Genomic DNA, 20,284 nt, shown 5'->3' on the forward strand with positions numbered 1-20,284 from the left:
CCCGCTAACTTGCCGGCTAACTTCTCCGGGCTCTGCGCTCCTTCGCTCCTGCCTGGCATGGCACTGAGGTACTTCGCTGCGAGGCTGCTCCAACTCAACAACCACTCCACTCCGCCATGCATCTCTGCCATCATCAATCACGGACTTCTTCGACGACCCAGATACATCCACAGAGGCTCCGGTCGCAAGTTTGTTTATTCCCAGACCGGTCACTCCATCCCCGCACTCTGGTCAGCTGAGCGGACTTCCACTCGTCGATTACGTCATCACAACAACGCACACGAGCACGCCCCCTGTCTGCAAGCCCAGGCAAAATCACCCGAGTCCACCCACACCATACAAAGCAGTATGAAGCTCACTTTGTTCAATACCCGGTCCCTTAACAATAAAAGCCACATTCTGAATTACTTCATCCTGGACAATAAACTGGACCTCCTCTGTCTGACTGAAACCTGGCAATAACCTCTGGACTACCTCTCACTCAACCTCACTACACCCAACGGATACTCCTACATCAATAAACCACGCTCGGAGGGCCGAGGTGGTGGGATTGCCGTAATACACCGACAGGACTTCAAGATCAGCCTCATCTCCATCTCATCTGCTCCTTCATTTGAACACCTGGCTTTTAAACTCTCTGGTCACACACAATTAGTCATGGCAGTCGTCTACCGCCCTCCCAAACCACACCCATCATTCCTTTCTGACTTCTCCGACTTTCTGACCCAGTTCTGTTCTCTCTCCCCCTCAATCCTCCTCCTCGGTGATTTCAACATCCACATGGACGCCACCGACTCCACAATAACCGCTGACTTCACTGAAATACTCAACTGCTTTAACCTCACTCAACATGTTAATTTTCCCACCCATAACCGTGGGCACATTCTGGACCTTGTCTGCTCCACTGGACTAAATCTACACCACCTCTCTGGCTCCGACCCCACCCTCTCCGATCACTTAGCCATCACCATGTCCGTCAACATTCCCACCCCAGCTCCAAGGCAAAAACGCGAAACCAACTTCCGTAAGCTGAACTCTGTTTCACCTACCTCGAAGAAGGGTCTCGACCCGAAACGTCACCCATTCCTTCTCTCCCGAGATGCTGCCTGACCTGCTGAGTTACTCCAGCATTTTGTGAATAAATCTGTTTCACCTACCTCGCTCTCATCCTCCCTCTCTGAAAAAATCTCCGCCTCTCCCTTCGTTGACCTCCACAGCCCCTCTGACCTCACTGACTAGTACAACCACACTCTCTCCTCCTGCCTCGACCAGCTTGCACCTAGAAAAACCAAAACAGTTTCCTTCACCCACTCTGCTCCCTGGTTTACCCCCGAACTCCGCATGATGAAAACCCATGCCCGCCAACTTGAAAGACTCCGCAACAAAACAGGTCTCACAATTCACTCCCAAGCCTACAAAGACCACCTGCAGCACTACAAAGATGCCCTCTCCCGCGCCCACTCCACCTACTACTCTCAAATAATTCACTCTGGCTCCGGAAACCCAAAAGCACTCTTCTCTACAATAAACAAACTCCTCAACCCCCTGAACACTATCTCCCAGTCATTCACAGTCGACAAATGCACCTCTTTCCTTTCATTCTTCCAAAGCAAAATAGACAACATCTACAGCACCTTAACCACCAACGCACCTGCTCCCCCTCAAACCACCTGCTCCCCCTTATCCTGTCAACCCCTGTCTCAGTTCTCCCCAGTCTCCACCACCGACCTCTCTGACCTCTTCACAGGAATGAAAACTGCCACCTGCTCTCTGGACCCCATCCCCTCCAGCTTTGTCAAGGTCAGCCTTCCAATCACTCTCCACTTATCACTGCAACAATAAACTCCTCCCTGTCCACTGGCATCGTCCCGCCATCCCTCAAAATCGCTGCTGTCACCCCTATTCTGAAAAAACCTGGACTCAACCCTGACACTCCAAACAACTTCAGGCCAATCTCCAACCTACCCTTTCTGTCCAAAGTTTTGGAACGCACTGTAGCTTCTCAACTCAAACATCACCTCTCTACCAATAACACGTATGAAACATTCCAATCCGGATTCCGCTCCAACCACAGTACTGAAACTGCACTCCTCAAAATCACCAACGACCTTCTCCTCTCCTCTGACGCTGGCAACCTCAACATTCTCATCCTACTCGACCTCAGCGCCGCCTTTGACACCATAAATCACTCCATCCTCCTCACCCGACTTGAAACCACCTTTAACATCACCGGCACAGCCCTACCCTGGATCAAATCATACCTCTCCGACAGGCACCAGTTCATCTCCACTAATAACTGCAAATCCCCCACCGCTCCCCTCCCCCAAGGTGTCCCCCAAGGTTCAGTTCTTGGCCCCCTCCTCTTCATCCTGTACCTGTTCCCCCTTGGCCAATTAATCCGCCGTCATGGTCTCAAGTTCCACTGCTATGCCGATGATATCCAGCTCCTCATCTCCACCAAGTCAATCTCCATCACTACGCACTCTACCCTGACAAACTGCATCACTGAAATAAAATCTTGGCTTCAATTCAATTTCCTCAAACTCAACTGCGACAAATCTGAAATCATCATCATTGGACCAAAAACCCTCACCAAATCCACCCACAACTTCACCCTCAATATTGATGGTTTCCCAGTATCCACCTCCCCTCACATCCGGAATCTTGGAATCATCCTTGATCAAACCCTCTCCTTCGACAAACACATCAAACACATCACCAAGACAGCCTTCTTCCACCTCAAAAACATCGCCCGGCTCCGTCCGTCCCTCTCCTCCACAGCTGCAGAAACCCTCATCCACGCCTGGACTACTGCAACAGCCTCCTCTATGGTTCACCCTCAAAAATCATCAACAAACCCCAACACATCCAGAACTCCGCTGCCCGTCTACTCACCCACTCCCCGATCCGTGACCATATCACCCCCGTCCTTTACAAGCTCCACTGGCTCCCCATCCCCCAGAGAATCCAGTACAAAATCCTCCTCATGACCTACAAAGCCCTCCATAACCTGGCCCCATCCTACCTGACTGACCTCCTCCACAGACACACTCCAACCCGTAACCTCCGCTCTGCTGCTGCAAACCTCCTGTCCCCCCCCATCCGGACCAAACTCAGATCCTGGGGGGACAGGGCTTTCTCCATCGCTGCTCCCACACTCTGGAACTCACTACCCCAAACCATCAGAGACTCCTCCTCACTCACCACATTCAAAACATCACTGAAGTCTCACCTGTTCAGCACTGCCTTCAATCACTGACCGTCACCTCACCTTCTTTTTCCTTTTCTCTTCGTTTACTTATTTATTTATTTATTTTCTTTTATGTTTTAGTAAACCTTGTAAAGCGTCTTTGAGTGTTTAGAAAAGCGCTATATAAATGTAATGCATTATTATTATTATTAATTGTTCCATTCTGACCTGGATATGCTATCAGTAAAATGATCGGATGTATATATGATGCCCGAAGGTAAGAATAATTACATAGACACAAAATGCTGGTGTAACTCAGTGGGTCAGGCAGCATCTCTGGAGAAAAGGAATAGGTGATGTTCTGGGTCGGAACCCGTCCACCACATCTACCCTGACAGGAGGGTTCCAACCCGAAATGTCCCCCATTCCTTCTCTCCAGAGATACTGCCTGACCCGCTGAGTTACTCCAACATTTTGTGTCTACCTTCAGTATAAATCGGCATCTGCAGTTCCTTCCAACACAAGTATAACACCATGATTTCCTGATAATGAAAGATGACATACTCCAGCAATGTCATTACTATTTAAATATTGAGTGATGATGGAGCAGTGGCTCTCACAACGTTTATCAATAAGCGCTTGAATTGCCACGGCAGAGTAGGCTTCAGACCCCAGGTGCTGGTAATGGGATTGATATAGATAGGTACTTGATGGTTAGGGTGGATATGGTGGGCTGAAGAGCCTGTTTCTCTGCTGTGCAACTCCAAGAACTATCCCACCGCAAAACTTGTTTTGATGTTGGTAAAAGGACACAAATTGCTGGATCAACTAATGTTTCTTTACTTTAAGACAAAGGGGCAACTTCGGGGCAGCACAGTGGTGCAGCGGTAGAGTTGCTGCCTTACAACGACAGAGACCCGGGTTCGATCCTGAATACGGGTGCTGTCTGTATGGAATTTGTACATTTTCCCCGTGACTGCATGGCTTTTCTCTGGGTGCACCGATTTCCTCCCACACTACAAAGATGTACAGGTTTTTGTAGGTTATTCGGCCTCAGTAAAATAAAATGTAAATTGTCCATAGTGTATAGTATAATGTTAGTGTACGGGTGATCGCTTGTTGGTGCAGACTTGGTCAGCCGACGGGCCTGTTTCCTCATTGTATCTCTGAACTAAACAAAACTAAATGATCTGTTGGTCGAAACCTTGCACCAGGACTGAGTAGAGAGGGACGATAGCCAGGATACAGAATGGAGAGGGAGGGGTGAGGCCGGGCCAAGGTGATCAATGGACCACGTAGAGGTGAAGGATGATGAAAATGTTGGGGAGGGAGAGGTGGAGTCGGGAGACAGCTGCTGGAGGGTGATAAGCAGGTGCACAAAGGTTCCCAGTGCTGGAAGTGATGTGAGGAAGCTGATACAGGGAACCATTGGGGGAGGTGAAGGATAAATGGAACCAGATGTAGGAGAGAGATGTCAATAGTCAATAGTCGTTTATTTGTCACATACACATAAATGTGTAGTGAAATGAAACATTACCCGCAGTTGAACAATAAGACCAATAAGAATAATCAATAAAAATGCAATAACACATACAATCACAAACTAACACCAAACAAAAAAGAAACATCCATCACAGTGAGTCTCCTCCAGTCCCTCTTCACTGTGATGGAAGGCCACAATGTCTTTTTCTCTTCCCCTGCCGTCTTGTCCCGCGGTCAGGCTGTTGGAGTTGCCACGTCGGGGCGGTCGGGGCTCCCGACATTGAAGCCGCGCCGGACGGTGAAAGGTCCGCGGCGGGCCGACCCAAGCCCCGCGATTCGGGGCAGGCGAACACGCTGCCTCTGCCGCTGCCGGTGCTCCCGATGTCGGCCCCCATCCAGGGGCCTGCGGGCTTCCGCCGTCCACGCGGCCCGCGCCGGAGCCTCCGGAGACGAGTCGCAGTCGCTCCCGCAACATCCGCAGGCAGCCAGCGCCGCAGGTGGTGAGTCCGGGCCGCGGGCTCTGCGAACCAGAGCCCCAGGTGGTCCCAGGTGCATGGTCGGTGGTAGGCCTCAACGGGAACGGAGACACGACACAGAAACAAAGGTCGCGTCTCCGTTCGGGAGAGAGAATGTTACAGTTCCCGTTCCCTCCCCCCCACCCCCCCCCCCCCCACACACATAACATACAAACCCTACACCATACTCAGGACCATACCACCAGACTCAGGAACAGCATCTTCCCTTCTGTTATCAGGCTTTTGAACGGTCCTTCCATAAATTAGGATACTGTCTGATTCACCTCTACCTCGCTGTGGAACTTCAGTTGAACCACATGTGCATCAATGCTGAGAACGATATTCTGCACTCTGTAGACTCCACTTTGCTGTATCTATTGTACTTGAGTTGAACAAGATTGCATTATTGTGTAGTACTATCTGATCTGTTGGATAGCATGCCGAACAAAGCCCTTTCACTGTACCTCGGTACATGTGACAATAATAAACCTAAACCTAACTTTTGAAGAGTTCTTGATGCAATTAGATCCAATTGGTGGAACATTGGAATTTGCACAATTTAAAACCAAAATGTGGATAATGCCACCTTTCATTTGTGATACAAGTTCATATTGAAATACCATGAAACTGCCAATTACTTGCAAGGAATGTTGTGGCTTGTTTGCATGTGTCTGCCTGTAACCATTTTTCTTAAACTGCACAACCAAAATAGTTTTATTATGAAAAGCAAAAATAGTCGCTCATATTTTTATCCTTCTGGGCTGAATACTTCCTTCAGGAAAGTGATGTGTACGATACTTTCAAAGACCTTTTATTCTCAATTTGGCTTTGTTGGGTGTGTGGTCGGGCTGGCGTTCTGGAGTTTGTTTGCTCCTCCTCACCAACACTCCTCTCGGGTAGACTGCAGCTGCTGTTAAAGGAAGGAATGGGAGGCGATAGGTTATGGAACATGCCAGCTCCATACCTCGTGTTCATTTGACCTTCTCTAAAGCAGGTTATCAGTTCCAAGACGTCTTTTGCCAATGGATTAAAAACAATACAGGCATCAAATTAACTGTAATTAAATGTGACTTTAGTGAAGAGCAGCTAGTGCAAATATCAATGCATAATTAAGCTACCTTTATCATCAATTTTTTCCCATAAGTATATCCTTTACACTTTAGAGATATAGCACAGAAACAGGCCCTTTGGCGCACAGAGTCGTTACCGACCAGCGATCAATTCATTTAATAAAATAATAACTAACGAATATAAAATCAAATTTTAAAAATCTATTTTTTAACTTTTTAGAGGTGCCGTCTCAAAAAAATACACTGGTTAAGAATAAAGGTCTTTATTGGAACCTAAGAGCATTGTTAATAAATTGAGAATAGACCATTGGCAATACTTTGAAGTAGGTCAGTGAGATTCCTCTGTGCAGTGTTGGCTCAGTTCAAAGCTTGTGAATAAAAATAAATTAACATGGTGATATTTAAAAAAATTGAAGCATGGGCAACTCTCACCGCACAGGAAATAAACATTGGTTCTTATTGGTTAGAAAGTTATGCTGCAAGCATTAAAATCCACTTAAAGAAATCAGCATTTCAAAGGATCCCTCTGGGAGCATAAAATCAATTAATGACACCAGTAAAATCAGTGCTGTGGCCAAAGATGGTAAAGCATGCCTGAGGGACAACAAATGGGAGAAACCACATTGAGCAGGCAATTTATGTTAAGAGCAACATATTTAGTGATTGTGACATTTCATAACTGCTTCTCAAAAAGACACCAATTCAGGAATGAACGTTTTGAATTGGACAATTGCCAGTGTGGTTCCAGCATTTATCGCTCTATTCCTACTCTTGATGTATGTTCCTGTCTTCCGTTGCCTAATATAAGCAGCTCCAAGATGATTTTAAATTAATGCTAAATACAGTTGTTCAAAGTCGACGACCATGGGACCTTGCCTTAACTGCAAATGCATATTATGGTATTATTTTAATTCAAAGTTACAGCTATAATTTTAAGATGAATTAATTGTATAGCGGTGTAAGGTTATGTGCATGTATTTGATGTCTTCTGGTCTCCTGATGCTGCATTTTCAAACAAAGAAATTATAAAAAATCTGAATTACATTGCTTGTGTTATTTAGTCATGTAGCGTGGAAACAGGCCCTTCGGTCCAATTTACCCACACTGTCCAATATGCCCCATCTGCACTAGTCCCACCTGCCTGCATTTTGCCCACATCCCCCTAAACCTGTCAATAGACAATAGACAATATGTGCAGGAGGAGGCCATTCGGCCCTTCGAGCCAGCACCGCCATTCAATGTGATCATGGCTGATCATTCTCAATCAGTATCCCGTTCCTGCCTCCCCTGACTTTGCTATCCTTAAGAGCTCTATCTAGCTCTCTCTTGAATGCATTCAGAGAATTGGCCTCCACTGCCTTCTGAGGCAGAGAATTCCACAGATGGACCTGTCTAAATGTTTCTTAAACATTGCGGTAGTACCTGCCTCAACTACCTCCTCCGGCAGCTTGTTCCATACACCCATCATCCTTTGTGTGACAAAGTAACCCCTCAGGTTCCTATTAAATCTTACCTTAACCTATGTCCTCCGGTTGCCGATTCCCCTACTCGGGCGAGAGACTGTGCTTCTACCCGATCTATTCCTCACATGATTTTGTACATTTCTGAGGCAACATAACTCTGTTCTTGACTTGTCTATGTTCAATGATTAAAAATATGGCTTTATATTTTTAAATCATGTACGGGATCTTAACCAACAGACCTGTGAGATAGAATATAGACCATAAAACAGTACAAAACAGGAACAGATCTTTTGGACCACATTGTGCCGAACATGATTCCAAGACCAACCCTTCTTTGCCTTAAAGCTACACTCTCTCGTATTTGATATTTCTATCCTGGGGAAACATTGATCTACAATAGTGCACTGCTGTCTTTGAACGATTCTGAGGGGTAGTAAAATGATGTAAATTTCCTCAGATATTACCTTCACATCTTTTATTCCTGCCCAGAGTTCAACTTTGATGGAGATCATATATTTGGGGGAATGTTAAGCCAAGTGAATGCAGTTAATCCAAACCATAATAGAGTTTTGACTTTCGAGATACAGACACTACGTCATTGGAGTGTGGGAGGAAACCGGAGCACCTGGAGAAAACCCACGCGGTCACGGGAAGAATACAGATACTCCGTACAGACAGCACCCTTAGTCAGGATCGAACCCGGGTGTCTGGCGCTGAAAGGCAGCTACTGTCCACTACTGTCCCGCACTGAAGTTTATACTTTATCCTAATAGTTGAGCCTTTATCTTAATACGTTATTTGTACTTCTTTTTAGTTTTGGAAAATGAACTTCCATACACTGATAATGATGATGATGATGATGACCAGGAAGAAGGAAAAAGGTTTGATTTTGACAGCGATGAAGTACCGGAGGCAGATCAGGAGCCCACCTCTGAACATGGACCCGTGTTCATACGTGCACAGGAACAGGGACCTGCCCTGGACTTCACACCGGATCATGTGGCTATCGAGGCTTCACCTGACAACAATGGATACTATGAAATAACAGAAAACAACATTTTTGCGAATCGACACACACACGATTCAGATGAAAACGCAGAGGCAAAGACGCAAGGTATTCGCCGCTGTAAAGATCCTTTGCATTTCCTAATTTTGACTGCCATACCAAAATGCGTTGCACTTGCCTGTGTTGGATTCTAGTCAGCACAGGTGATATGAAGTTGGAAAGAGGGAGTGCAGACTCATCAGACTGATATCTGGGCTTGAGAGGACTAGAGAGGACTAGATCATGAGGTAAAATTACCGAAGACTTTAATTTCCTTGTTGAAAGAATACCGCAGTGATTTAAAGAAGGGATGATGCATTGATTATCATTAAGTGGAATGATGAGGCTGCTCCCTTTTGTCCAGGGCTAGGGCTAGGGCTAAGCTATACCGTAGTGATTTAAAAGAGGCATATTGCATTTATTATCATTAAGTGAAATGGTGGGGTACATTGTGTGTATTCCCTTTGGTGGAGCTGTCCAGGGCTAGGATACACGAGGTAACGTCAGAATGTATCCCTTCACACAAAAGGAGAGTCTGCCCAGATGTAACTGGAGCTTATCCAACTGAACATCTGTTTGGTCAGTCCTATAAAGGATATGGAACCAAGTTTGCTGGAGGGAGTTTCCATCCAGATCCAAATGACCCAACATAAGGTTGGAACTCTTCTTCCTTTCCTATAACAGTTGTGGGCCTGGAAGTGTGTAAGAAGGAACTGCATATGCTGGTTTAAACCGAAGATAGACAAAAAAAGCTGGAGTAACTCAGCGGGACAGGCAGCATCCCTGGAGAGAAGGAATGGGTGACGTTTCGAGTCGAGACCCTTCTTCAGACTGGTTAGGGATAAGGGAAACGAGAGATATAGAGATATAGGAAACGGTGATATCGAGAGATAAAGAACAATGAATGAAAGATATACAAAAAAGTAACAATGATAAAGGAAACATGCCATTGTAAGCTGTTTGTAGGGTGAAAATGAGAAGCTAGTGTGATTTGGGTGGGGGGGGGGGATAGAGGGAGAGGGAATGCCGGGCTACCTGAAGTGAGAGAAACCAATATTCATACACCACTGGGCTGTCGGCTGTCCAAGCAAAATATTAGATGCTGTTCCTCCAATTTGTGTTTGGCCTCACTCTGACAATGGAGGAGACCGAGGACAGAAAGGTCTGTGTAGGAATGGGAAGGAGAATTAAAGTGTTCAGCAACCGAGAGATAAGGTTGGTTCAGGCAGACTGAGGGAAGGTGTTCCGTGAAACGATTGCCCAGTCTGCGTTTGGTCTCGCCGATGTATAAGAGTCCACATCTTGAACAATGGATACAGTAGATGAGGTTGGAGGAGGTGCAAGTGAACCTCTGCCTAACCTGAAAGGACTGTCGGGGTCCCTGGACAGAGACAAGGGAGGAGGTATAGGGACAGCGAGGGATGAGGTATAGGAACTGATGGATGATAAATCCCCTGGGCCTGATGGTCTGCATCCCAGGGTCCTCAGGGAGGTGGCTCCAGAAATAGTGGACGCATTGGTGATCATTTTCCAATGTTCAATAGATTCAGGATCAGTTCCTGCGGATTGGAGGATACCTAATGGTATCCCACTTTTCAAGAAAGGAGCGAGAGAGAAAAAGGGGAATTACAGTTAGCCTGACTTCGGTGGTGGGAAAGATGCTGGAGTCAATTATTAAAGAGGTAATAATGGTGCATTTGGATAGCAGTAAAAGGATAAGTCCAGGTCAGCATGGATTTATGAAAGGGAAATCATGCTTGACTAATCTTCTGGAATTTTTTGAGGATGTGACAAGTAAAATGGATGAAGGGGAGCCAGTGGATGTAGTGTATCTAGACTTTCAGAAAGCCTTTGATAAGGTCCCAAACGGGAGATTGGTGAGTAAAATTAGAGCACATGGTATTGGGGTTAGGGTGTTGGCATGGATAGAAAATTGTTTGGCAGACAGGAAGCAAAGAGTAGGAGTAAACGGGTCCTTTTCAGAATTGCAGGAAGTGGCGAATGGAGTGCCGCAAGGCTCGGTGTTGGGGCCGCAACTGTTTACCATATATATTAATGATTTGGAAGAGGGAATTAGAAGCAACACTAGCAAGTTTGTGGATGACACAAAGCTGAGTGGCAGTGTGAATTGTGAAGAGGATGTTAGGAGGTTGCAGGGTAACCTGGACAGGTTGAGTGAGTGGGCAGATGCATGGCAGATGCAGTATAATATAGATAAATGTGAGGTTATCCACTTTGGCGGCAAAAACGAGGAGGCAGATTATTATCTTAATGATGTTAGGTTAGGTAAGGGGGAGGTGCAGCGAGACCTGGGTGTCCTTGTACACCAGTCACTGAAAGTTGGCGAGCAGGTACAGCAGGCAGTGAAGAAAGCTAATGGCATGATGGCCTTCATGACGAGAGGATTTCACTATTGGAGTAAAGAGGTTCTTCTGCAGTTGTATAGGGCCCTGGTAAGACCACATCTGGAGCATTGTGTACAGTTTTGGTCTCCTAATTTGAGGAAGGGCATCCTTGTAATTGAGGCAGTGCAGCGTAGGTTCACGAGATTGATCCCTGGGATGGCGGGACTGTCATATGAGGAAAGATTGAAAAGACTGGGCTTGTATTCACTGGAGTTTAGAAGGATGAGAGGGGATCTTATAGAAACATATAAAATTATAAAAAGACTGGACAAGCTAGATGCAGAAAAAATGTTCCCAATGTTGGGCGAGTCCAGAACCTGTGGCCACAGTCTTAGAATAAAGGGGAGGCCATTTAAAACTGAGGTGAGAAGGAACCTTTTCACCCAGAGAGTTGTGAATTTGTGAAATGCTCTGCCACGGAGGGCAGTGGAGGCCAAATCACTGGATGGATTTAAGAGAGAGTTAGATAGAGCTCTCGGGGCTAGTGGAATCTAGGGATATGGGGGGAAGGCAGGCACGGGTTATTGATTGTGGACAATCAGCCATGATCACAATGAATGGCGGTGCTGGCTCAAAGGGCCGAATGGCCTCCTCCTGCACCTATTTTCTATGTTTCTATGGACAGGTGTTGCATCTTCTGCGGTTGCAACGGAAGGTACTTGGGGAGCGGGTGGTTTGGGTGGGAAGGGATGAGTTAACCAGGGAGTTGCGGAGGGAACGGTCTCTGCGAAAGGCAGAAAGGGGTGGAGATGGGAAAATGTGGCTAGTGGTGGGATCCCATTGGAGGTGGCGGAAATTTCGGAGGATTATGTGTTGTATGCGACGGCTGATGGGGTGGAAGGTAAGGACTAGGGGGACTCTGTCTCTGCTGCGACTAGGAAGGGCGGAGCTGCAGGGTACCGAGGAGACACGAGTGAGGGTCTCATCTATGATGGACAGGTAGGCCTGGAAATGATGAGTACCTGCCATTACCTGTTAACAAGGTTTCAGTGATTGATATTCCTCATCTCCTCCTGCTGCACTTCAGAAGGTCTGGAGAATGAGAGCAGGAAGGGAACCAGAGACAGGTGCAGAGCAGATGAGATCTTTAAACTTTTAGACGTTAGAAATATAGCGTCTAAACCGATCTTTTGCCCCACCGAGGCCACGCAGACCAGCGATCACCCTCGTACACTAACACTATCCTGCACACTAGGGACAATTTGCAATTTTATTTGCCAAAGCCAGTCAGGATCGAACCCAGGTCTCTGGCCATATAAGGCAGCAACTCTATCATTGCACCGCTGTGCTGCCCTAGACCTGACAGACATTCCCAGCTATTGGAATTGCAGTGAGCAGTCTTGTAGGCGACACAATTAAATGCCAGCCCAGCGCAAGAGTGAAGGTGTTGCCTGCTATTTAGAACCATACAGCCCGGAAACAGGCCCTTCGGCCCAACTTGGCCATGCCGACCAGGATGCCCCATTTACACCAGTCCCACTTGTCCACGCTTGGCCCATATCCCTCTAAACCTTTTGTATCTATGTACCTGTCCAAATGTCTTTTAAATGTTGCTATAGTACCTGCCTCAACTACCTGCTCGGGCAGCACGTTCCATATACCCACCACCGTCTGTGTAAATAAAAATTGCCCCTTAAAAGCATGGAGTCTAAAGCTAGATGTGTATAATGTGTTTCCAGGCCAACCACACCCATGCATCCCATCCAAATGCTCTTTGGGAATTTTTGGTGGTACTGAATGTGCCCCAATTTGAGCTGACCACCCAACCTCCCTCGTATATTTAACTATACAGCGCGGCATCAGGCCCCTCGGCCCACTGAGTCCGTGCCGACCAGCGATCCCTACACATTAACACTATTCTACACACACTAGGGACAATTTACATTTATACCAAGCCAATTAACTTACAAACCTGAAACCGAAGATCTTGGAGAAAAACCACGCAGATCATGGGGAGAATGTACAATCTCTGTACAGACAGCACCCGTAGTCAGGATTGAACCCGGGTCCCTGGCGCTGTAACGCAGCACCACCGTGCCGCCTCGATATATATATATTCTATATTGTCATGATCAGCTGCCCTGCTCAGTATTTTATCCTGGTCCACATGAAAACACCTGTGTCTTCCATTCAGATTCATACGAGTTTACTGTCATATGCACCAGGGTACAATGAAATTCCTCGTTGGCATGAAGCTCACAGAGTAACCAATAAGTACAATTGGGACACAGCAAATACAGCGACAGGACTCCCTCCTACCCGATCCCTGGATAGGACACTCGGTAACCCCACCACTGAACAGGGCACTCCACAAACGGCGCCAAAACCTGGCGACCCTTGCAAATGGTTTCAGTGGGCTGTTTCTATACACTCTGCACCAATCTGGGATTTTACTTATGTATAGTGATAACTTACTGAACTATATTCAAGAGAGAACAATGTATTCAAGAGAAAGTTAGATATAGCTCTTAGGGCTAACGGAATCAAGGGATAAAGGGAGAAAGCAGGAACAAGGTACTGATTTTGGGTGATCAGCATGATCATATTGAATGGCGGTGCTGGCTCGAAGGGCCGAATGGACTACTCCTGCACCTAATGTATGCAAAAAAAAGGAATTTCACTGTACATGTGATGATAAAGAACCATTGAACCATTAACCATTAAGTTCAGTGGGTGGGTTGAAGGGCCTGTGTTTGTGGACACTCCTCCTCTACCCCACCCCACCGACTGAACAGTCCCCTATCCTACCCACAGACATTCCTTCTCAGCTGTGTTGGAGTGGCCGTGGAAGGAATTGCCAGTGCACACCTGCTTTCAGGAGGAAGGGAGGGAGGGAGGGGTGTGGTGCACCTTTAGGAATGAGCAGTTTTTGCCCCTGTCATGCAGTGCTCCCCTCCTTAGGCACCTTGATCCTTCCTGAATTCTGATTGATTCATAGAGGGACTTCAAGACCTGATACATGCAAGTTGGTTGTGGATGTTTAACTTTTTCTTGTAATTAGAAGAGTTGGCAGGAAAACAGCCAGCGGCACGGTGGAGCAGCAGGTAGAGCTCATGGCACCAGAGACCGGATTCAATAGACAATAGACAATAGACAATTGGTGCAGGAGTAGGCCATTCGGCCATTCGGCCCTTCGAGCCAGCACGGCCATTCAATGTGATCATGGCTGATCATTCTCAATCAGTACCCCGTTCCTGCTTTCTCCGCATACCCCCTGACTCCGCTATCCTTAAGAGCTCTATCTAGCTCTCTCTTGAATGTATTCAGAGAATTGGCCTCCATTGCCCTCTGAGGCAGAGAATTCCACAGATTCACAACTCTCTGACTAAAAATGTTTTTCCTCCTCTCTGTTCTAAATGGCCTACCCCTTATTCTTAAACTGTGGCCCCTGGTTCTGGACTCCCCCAACATTGGGAACATGTTTCCTGCCTCTAACATGTCCAACCCCTTAATAATCTTATACGTTTCGATAAGATCCCCTCTCATCCTTCTAAATTCCAGTGTATACAAACCTAGTCGCTCCAGTCTTTCAACATATGACAGTCCCGCCATTCCGGGAATTAACCTAGTAAACCTACGCTGCACGCCCTCAATAGCAAGAATATCCTTCCTCAAATTTGGAGACCAAAACTGCACACAGTACTCCAGGTGCGGTCTCACTAGGGCCCTGTACAACTGCAGAAGGACCTCTTTGCTCCTATACTCAACTCTTCTTGTTATGAATGCCAACATTCCATTGGCTTTCTTCACTGCCTGCTGTACCTGCATGCTTCCTTTCAGTGACTGATACACTAAGACACCCAGATCACGTTGTACGTCCCCTTTTCCTAACTTGACACCATTCAAATAATAATCTGCCTTCCTATTCTTGCCACCAAAGTGGATAACCTCACACTTATCCACATTAAACTGCATCTGCCATGCATCCGCCCACTCACACAACCTGTCCAAGTCACCCTGCAACCTCATAGCATCTTCCTCACAGTTCACACTGCCACCTAACTTTGTATCATCGGCAAATTTGCTAATGGTACTTTTAATCCCTTCATCCAAGTCATTGATGTATATTGTAAATAGCTGCGGTCCCAACACCGAGCCTTGCGGTACCCCACTAGTCACTGCCTGCCATTCTGAAAGGGACCATTTATCCCCACTCTTTGCTTTCTGTCTGTCAACCAACTTTCTATCCATGTCAGTACCCTACCTCCAATACCATGTGCTCTAATTTTGCCCACCAATCTCCTATGTGGGACCTTGTCGAAGGCTTTCTGAAAGTCGAGGTACACCACATCCACCGGCTCTCCCCTGTCAATTTTCCTAGTTACATCCTCAAAAAATTCCAGTAGATTAGTCAAACATGATTTCCCCTTCGTAAATCCATGCTGACTCGGAACGATCCTGTTACTGCGATCCAAATGCTCCGCAATTTCGTCTTTTATAATTGACTCCAGCATCTTCCCCACCACTGATGTCAGACTAACTGGTCTATAATTTCCCGTTTTCTCTCTCCCTCCTTTCTTGAAAAGTGGGATAACATTAGCTACCCTCCAATCCACAGGAACTGACCCGGAATCTATAGAACATTGGAAAATCCTGATCTCAGGTGCTATCTGCGTGGTGTTTGCATGTTCTCCCTGTGACCACGTGGGTTTCCTCCGGGTGCCACGAAGGCGTGTTGGTTGGTAAAATAATCAATTAATAATCAACCAATTAATTAATTAATTATTAAGAAGATGATTAACCTCTGTAAAGTTGCGAAGGGAGTGGAGGAGAAAGTGGGATAACACAGCACTCTTAAGGATAACGGAGTCAGGGGGTATGGGGAGAAGGCAGGAACGGGGCACTGATTGAGAATGATCAGCCATGATCACATTGAATGGTGGTGCTGGCTCGAAGGGCCGAATGGCCTACTCCTGCACCTATTGTCTATTGTCACCAGTGTGAACAGCTGATAGATGGTCAAAGTGGACACAGTGGGCCGATGGTCCATACTGTATCTGTAAGCTAAAATAAAATGGCGGGCAGTCATTAAGTGGAGTTCACAACTCATTTCAGTGCATTGATTGGAATCTAATCGTCTTTTGCAGGAAAGGATGCAGTTGCTGGACTGCAGAGCTCTCCAAAGCAGACTGCAGCCGAGGTGCCGTTCACAAAAGTGAACCCATATTCAGTTGTAGATATCAGGCCATTGCAGGGGGCTGAGCAAGTGGAGCTCTCAGGACCAGAACATGGCTGCCAGGAGGACAAGACAACGGACCATATGCAGTCGCCGGGATATTGTGTACCCGTTCCCTGCGGGTATGCTGTGCCATCCAATGTACCAATGCTGGTCCCGACATATACGGCGCCCGTCACTTTAATAAGGAATATTTCGGTGGATGAGGAAGGTGAGGCATCCACCTTGTAAAAACAGAAATTTACAGTAAGGTTTGTTAACTGTGTTGTACTATTTTCCTGTACGTCCGAACGTCAGACGTTTTACAAAGGGGAAGGATTAATTGAGTATGCTGATTTTGTCCAGTTTGTACTGGCCAACCCATGATGCTTTCTCAGAGTGATACTTGGCTGTGTATGAATGAACGGCGAGCTGGGAGCGTCAGAAAGCAGCTTCCAAGGCTGGAAATTCAGCAAGATTCCGAGGGTAAGACCAAAGGGGCTGTCTTTCCTTCTCAAACCATTCTGCCTTCTCCCATAACCCCTGACACTCGTACTAATCAAGAATCTGTCAATCTCTGCCTTAAAAATATCCATTGTCTTGGCCTCCACAGCCATCTCTGGCAAGGAATTCCACAGATTCACCTCTGACTAAAGAAATTCCTCCTCATCTCCTTTCTAAAGTTACGTCCTTTTATTCTGAGGTTATGGCCTCTGGTCCTAGATTCTCCCACTAGTGGAAACATCCTCTCTGCATCCACTCTATCCAGGCCTTTCACTATTTGGTAAGTTTCAATGAGGTCCCCCCTCATCCTTCTAAATTCGTGGTATTCTTTTTGTGTGATGCAGGGTGGTGAATCTGTGGAATTCAATGTTGCAGACGGCTGTGGAGGCCAAGTCTTTGGATATTTTAAAAGTGGAGATTGATTCCTAATTAGAAAGGGTGTCAAAGGTTACAGGGAGAAGACAGGAGAATGGGGGTTGAGAGGGAAAGATATAGATCAGCCATGATTGAATGACGGAGTAGACTATAAGGGCCGAATGGCCTAATTCTGCTCCTATTTCTTATGATCTTATGATGCTGAGTGAATATTTTCAGATCGTACGTGGTGAAATCAGGAAGCCTACTCTGCTAAGTGAGAGAGAGCCTAGTAAATTTGGCAGCCTAGGATTACAGGTTCTTGATTAATGAGAAGAACACTTGAATGACCAAGTCATAGAAGATTACAAGGCAAGTTCGAGTAAATTGGATTAATGCACACAGATATTTGATGGTCAGCCAATAGACACAAAAAGCTGGAGTAACTCAGCAGGTCAGATGCGGGTCTCTGGAGAAAAGGAATCGGTGATGTTTTCGTTCGAGGCCCTTCTTCAGACTGAGAATCAGGGGAGAGGGAGCTGAGAGATATGACAATGTACATAGAATAAATGAATGAAAGATATGCAAAAATAGAAATCAAAGCCAGCAACAATGATCAATAAATGTTGGAGCCCACAATGGCTGTGGGGAAGGTGATAACAAGTGATACTGTGAAACTCAGCAGGAGGACAGTGAAACCGGTACGACGACTAGGGTGGGGGAGTGACCCCAAAGATCCAGAGAAAGAGGGGATGCAAGGGTTACTTGAAGTTAGAGAAATCAATATTCATACCGCTGCCCAAGCAAAATATTATGTGCTGTTCCTCCAATGGTCAGCATGGACATGATGGGCAGAAGAGCCTGTTTGTGCACTGTGTGACTACCCCATGTTTTCATTGCTTTTATTATTTCCTGTATGTTCACAGGTGTATTTCAAAGTGAAGAATTTCAAGGCAGTCCTACTCCGTCAAGCACTCAACAGGCTGAGTATGTTCGTCCATTTTACATTCACATCTGGGGAATTTATCACTGTTGAATTTTTGCGGGTGGGGGGGGAGGATGTTATTAGTTTCAGTTATTTTCTGGCTGTTGCTTCAAGGGTGTATGTGTTTTTTTGTGGTACTCTGCAAATTTATATCTACAAGGCCATTTAAGTGGGAAACTCTGACTGCTAATTAAACATGGACTCGCTTTATTCACGGCTATTCAGGCAAGAGAACGGAAACATTGCTTTGTCATGCAAAAACTTAAGTTGGAGCATTTTAGCCTGCTGTATTCCACAGATTTATTTAGTGATTTCTTACATTCTTTCATTTATTCCCTCATAATATTAATAGTTTGAGTTTGCCACTTACACAGTCTTGTCCAAATATCTTCATTTAATGGCATTGCAATTTTTAGTGCCTTCTATTTTGTGTCATTATAGTGAAGATTACCTGGCTTTTGAAACTGGAAACGCCATTACCAAATGGGCATCAGATCCGGTGAACACGGCATGGTTGGAGGGTAGGTTCCAGTTATATATACAGTAAACCCTCGTTATAACGCACCCTAGTGGGGGAGATGGTGTCTGTATTGCCGATTGTCTGCTATAACTGAGTTAAGGATTCGCTCCAAGAGGGGTAAAGTTTAAAGATGTGTGGGGCAAATTTTTTGCACAGAATGACAGGCACTTGGAACATGCTGCCAGGGGTGGTGGTGGAGGCAGATACGATAGTGCCATTTAAGAAACTTTTAGATAGGTATCTGGATATGCAGGGAATAGAGGTATATGGATCGTGTGCAGGCTGATGGACATTAGTTTAACTTGGCATCATGTTCGATACAGATATTTTGGGCTGAAGGGCCTGTTCCTATACCGTACTGTTCTATGTTCATGACTTTAAGTTATAGGAGCAGAATTAGGCCATTCGGCCCATTGAATCTACACCATTCAATCATGGCTGATCTATCTTTCTCCCTCAACCCCATTGTCCTGCCTTCTCCCTATAATCCTCGACACCCTTACTAATCAAGAATCTGTCAACCTCCGTTTTAAAAATGATGGCCTCCACAGCTGTCTGTGGTAATGAATTCCACAGATTCACCATCCTCTGGCTAAAGAAATTCCTCCCCATCTCCTTTCTATAGGTACAAAATGTTCAAAATGTTGCTCTTTGGTTCTAGACTAGACCCAAGCCCCATGGCCTGGTCCTGTTCTATGCTGGAACAATGTTCAGTGAAAAGACTTGCAACATAATGGATTAGCAACAGGCAGTTTCATTATGGACGGTGATAATGCAGAACTAGTTTAATCAAGATAGTATAACGAACGGTACAAGCGCTACCTGATTATGTTTTGCCTCTCAGGTCAGGATGAAGTAATTTACGATGATGTGCCAAGAGAGAATTCAGATGCATCAGCAACAGGCAAGTGCTGACTAATGTGCTTTGATTGTCTTCTGCATGGGCAGTTCACAGTGACCTACAATTAACCTCCTCCTGGCCGCAATATATACCATCACATAAATCAAGTAAAAGGATGTGTTGTTTTTACTGCTGTACTCTGAGATGGGGAAAAAAAAGCATTCATTGCATTATCAATTGACTGAAAGATATAACGTGCAAACAGGTCCTTCAGCCCACCAGGTCCACTCCAACCATCGATCACCCGTTCACACCAGTTATACGTTATCCCATTTTTGCATTCACTAGCGGGGCAATTTACAAATGCCAATTAACCAAACAAACTCCGCACGTGCAGGAATGAACTGCAGATGCTGGTTTAAACCGAAGATAGACACAAAATGCTGGAATACCTCAGCGGGACAGGCAGCATCTCTGGAGAGAAGGAATGGGTGACGTTCGGGTCGAGACCCTTCTTCTCTATCAAACTCCGCACATGTTTGGGATGTGGAAGGAAACAGGAGCACCCGGAGAAAATCACACGGTCACAGTGAGAACATGCAATCTCCGCATGCCAGGGTCAATGTGGAACCCAGGTCTTTGGTGCTGTGAGACAGCAGCTCTACCAGATGCGCTGCTGTGCCATCTCTCTAAAATCCAGATCATGCAGCACGGAAACAGGCCTTTTACCCAACTTCATAGTAAGCAAGGTGCCA

The 20,284-nt window shown here is 46.1% G+C and overlaps 1 protein-coding gene across 1 annotated transcript in view; it reads left to right on the forward strand.

The window, feature by feature from the left end:
- arhgef10 (Rho guanine nucleotide exchange factor (GEF) 10) overlaps positions 1 to 20,284 on the forward strand; it is a 242,475-nt gene that overhangs the window by 76,722 nt on the left and 145,469 nt on the right. Inside the window, exons 3-7 of the mRNA XM_078399996.1 lie at positions 8,535 to 8,834; positions 16,258 to 16,557; positions 18,110 to 18,170; positions 18,610 to 18,689; positions 19,533 to 19,592. Of these exons, the coding sequence (XP_078256122.1) occupies positions 8,535 to 8,834; positions 16,258 to 16,557; positions 18,110 to 18,170; positions 18,610 to 18,689; positions 19,533 to 19,592 (801 nt within the window). The remainder of the gene's footprint in view (positions 1 to 8,534; positions 8,835 to 16,257; positions 16,558 to 18,109; positions 18,171 to 18,609; positions 18,690 to 19,532; positions 19,593 to 20,284) is intronic.

This window comes from Rhinoraja longicauda, chromosome 5, assembly GCF_053455715.1.
Source record: "Rhinoraja longicauda isolate Sanriku21f chromosome 5, sRhiLon1.1, whole genome shotgun sequence".
Lineage (NCBI taxonomy): Eukaryota > Metazoa > Chordata > Chondrichthyes > Rajiformes > Arhynchobatidae > Rhinoraja > Rhinoraja longicauda.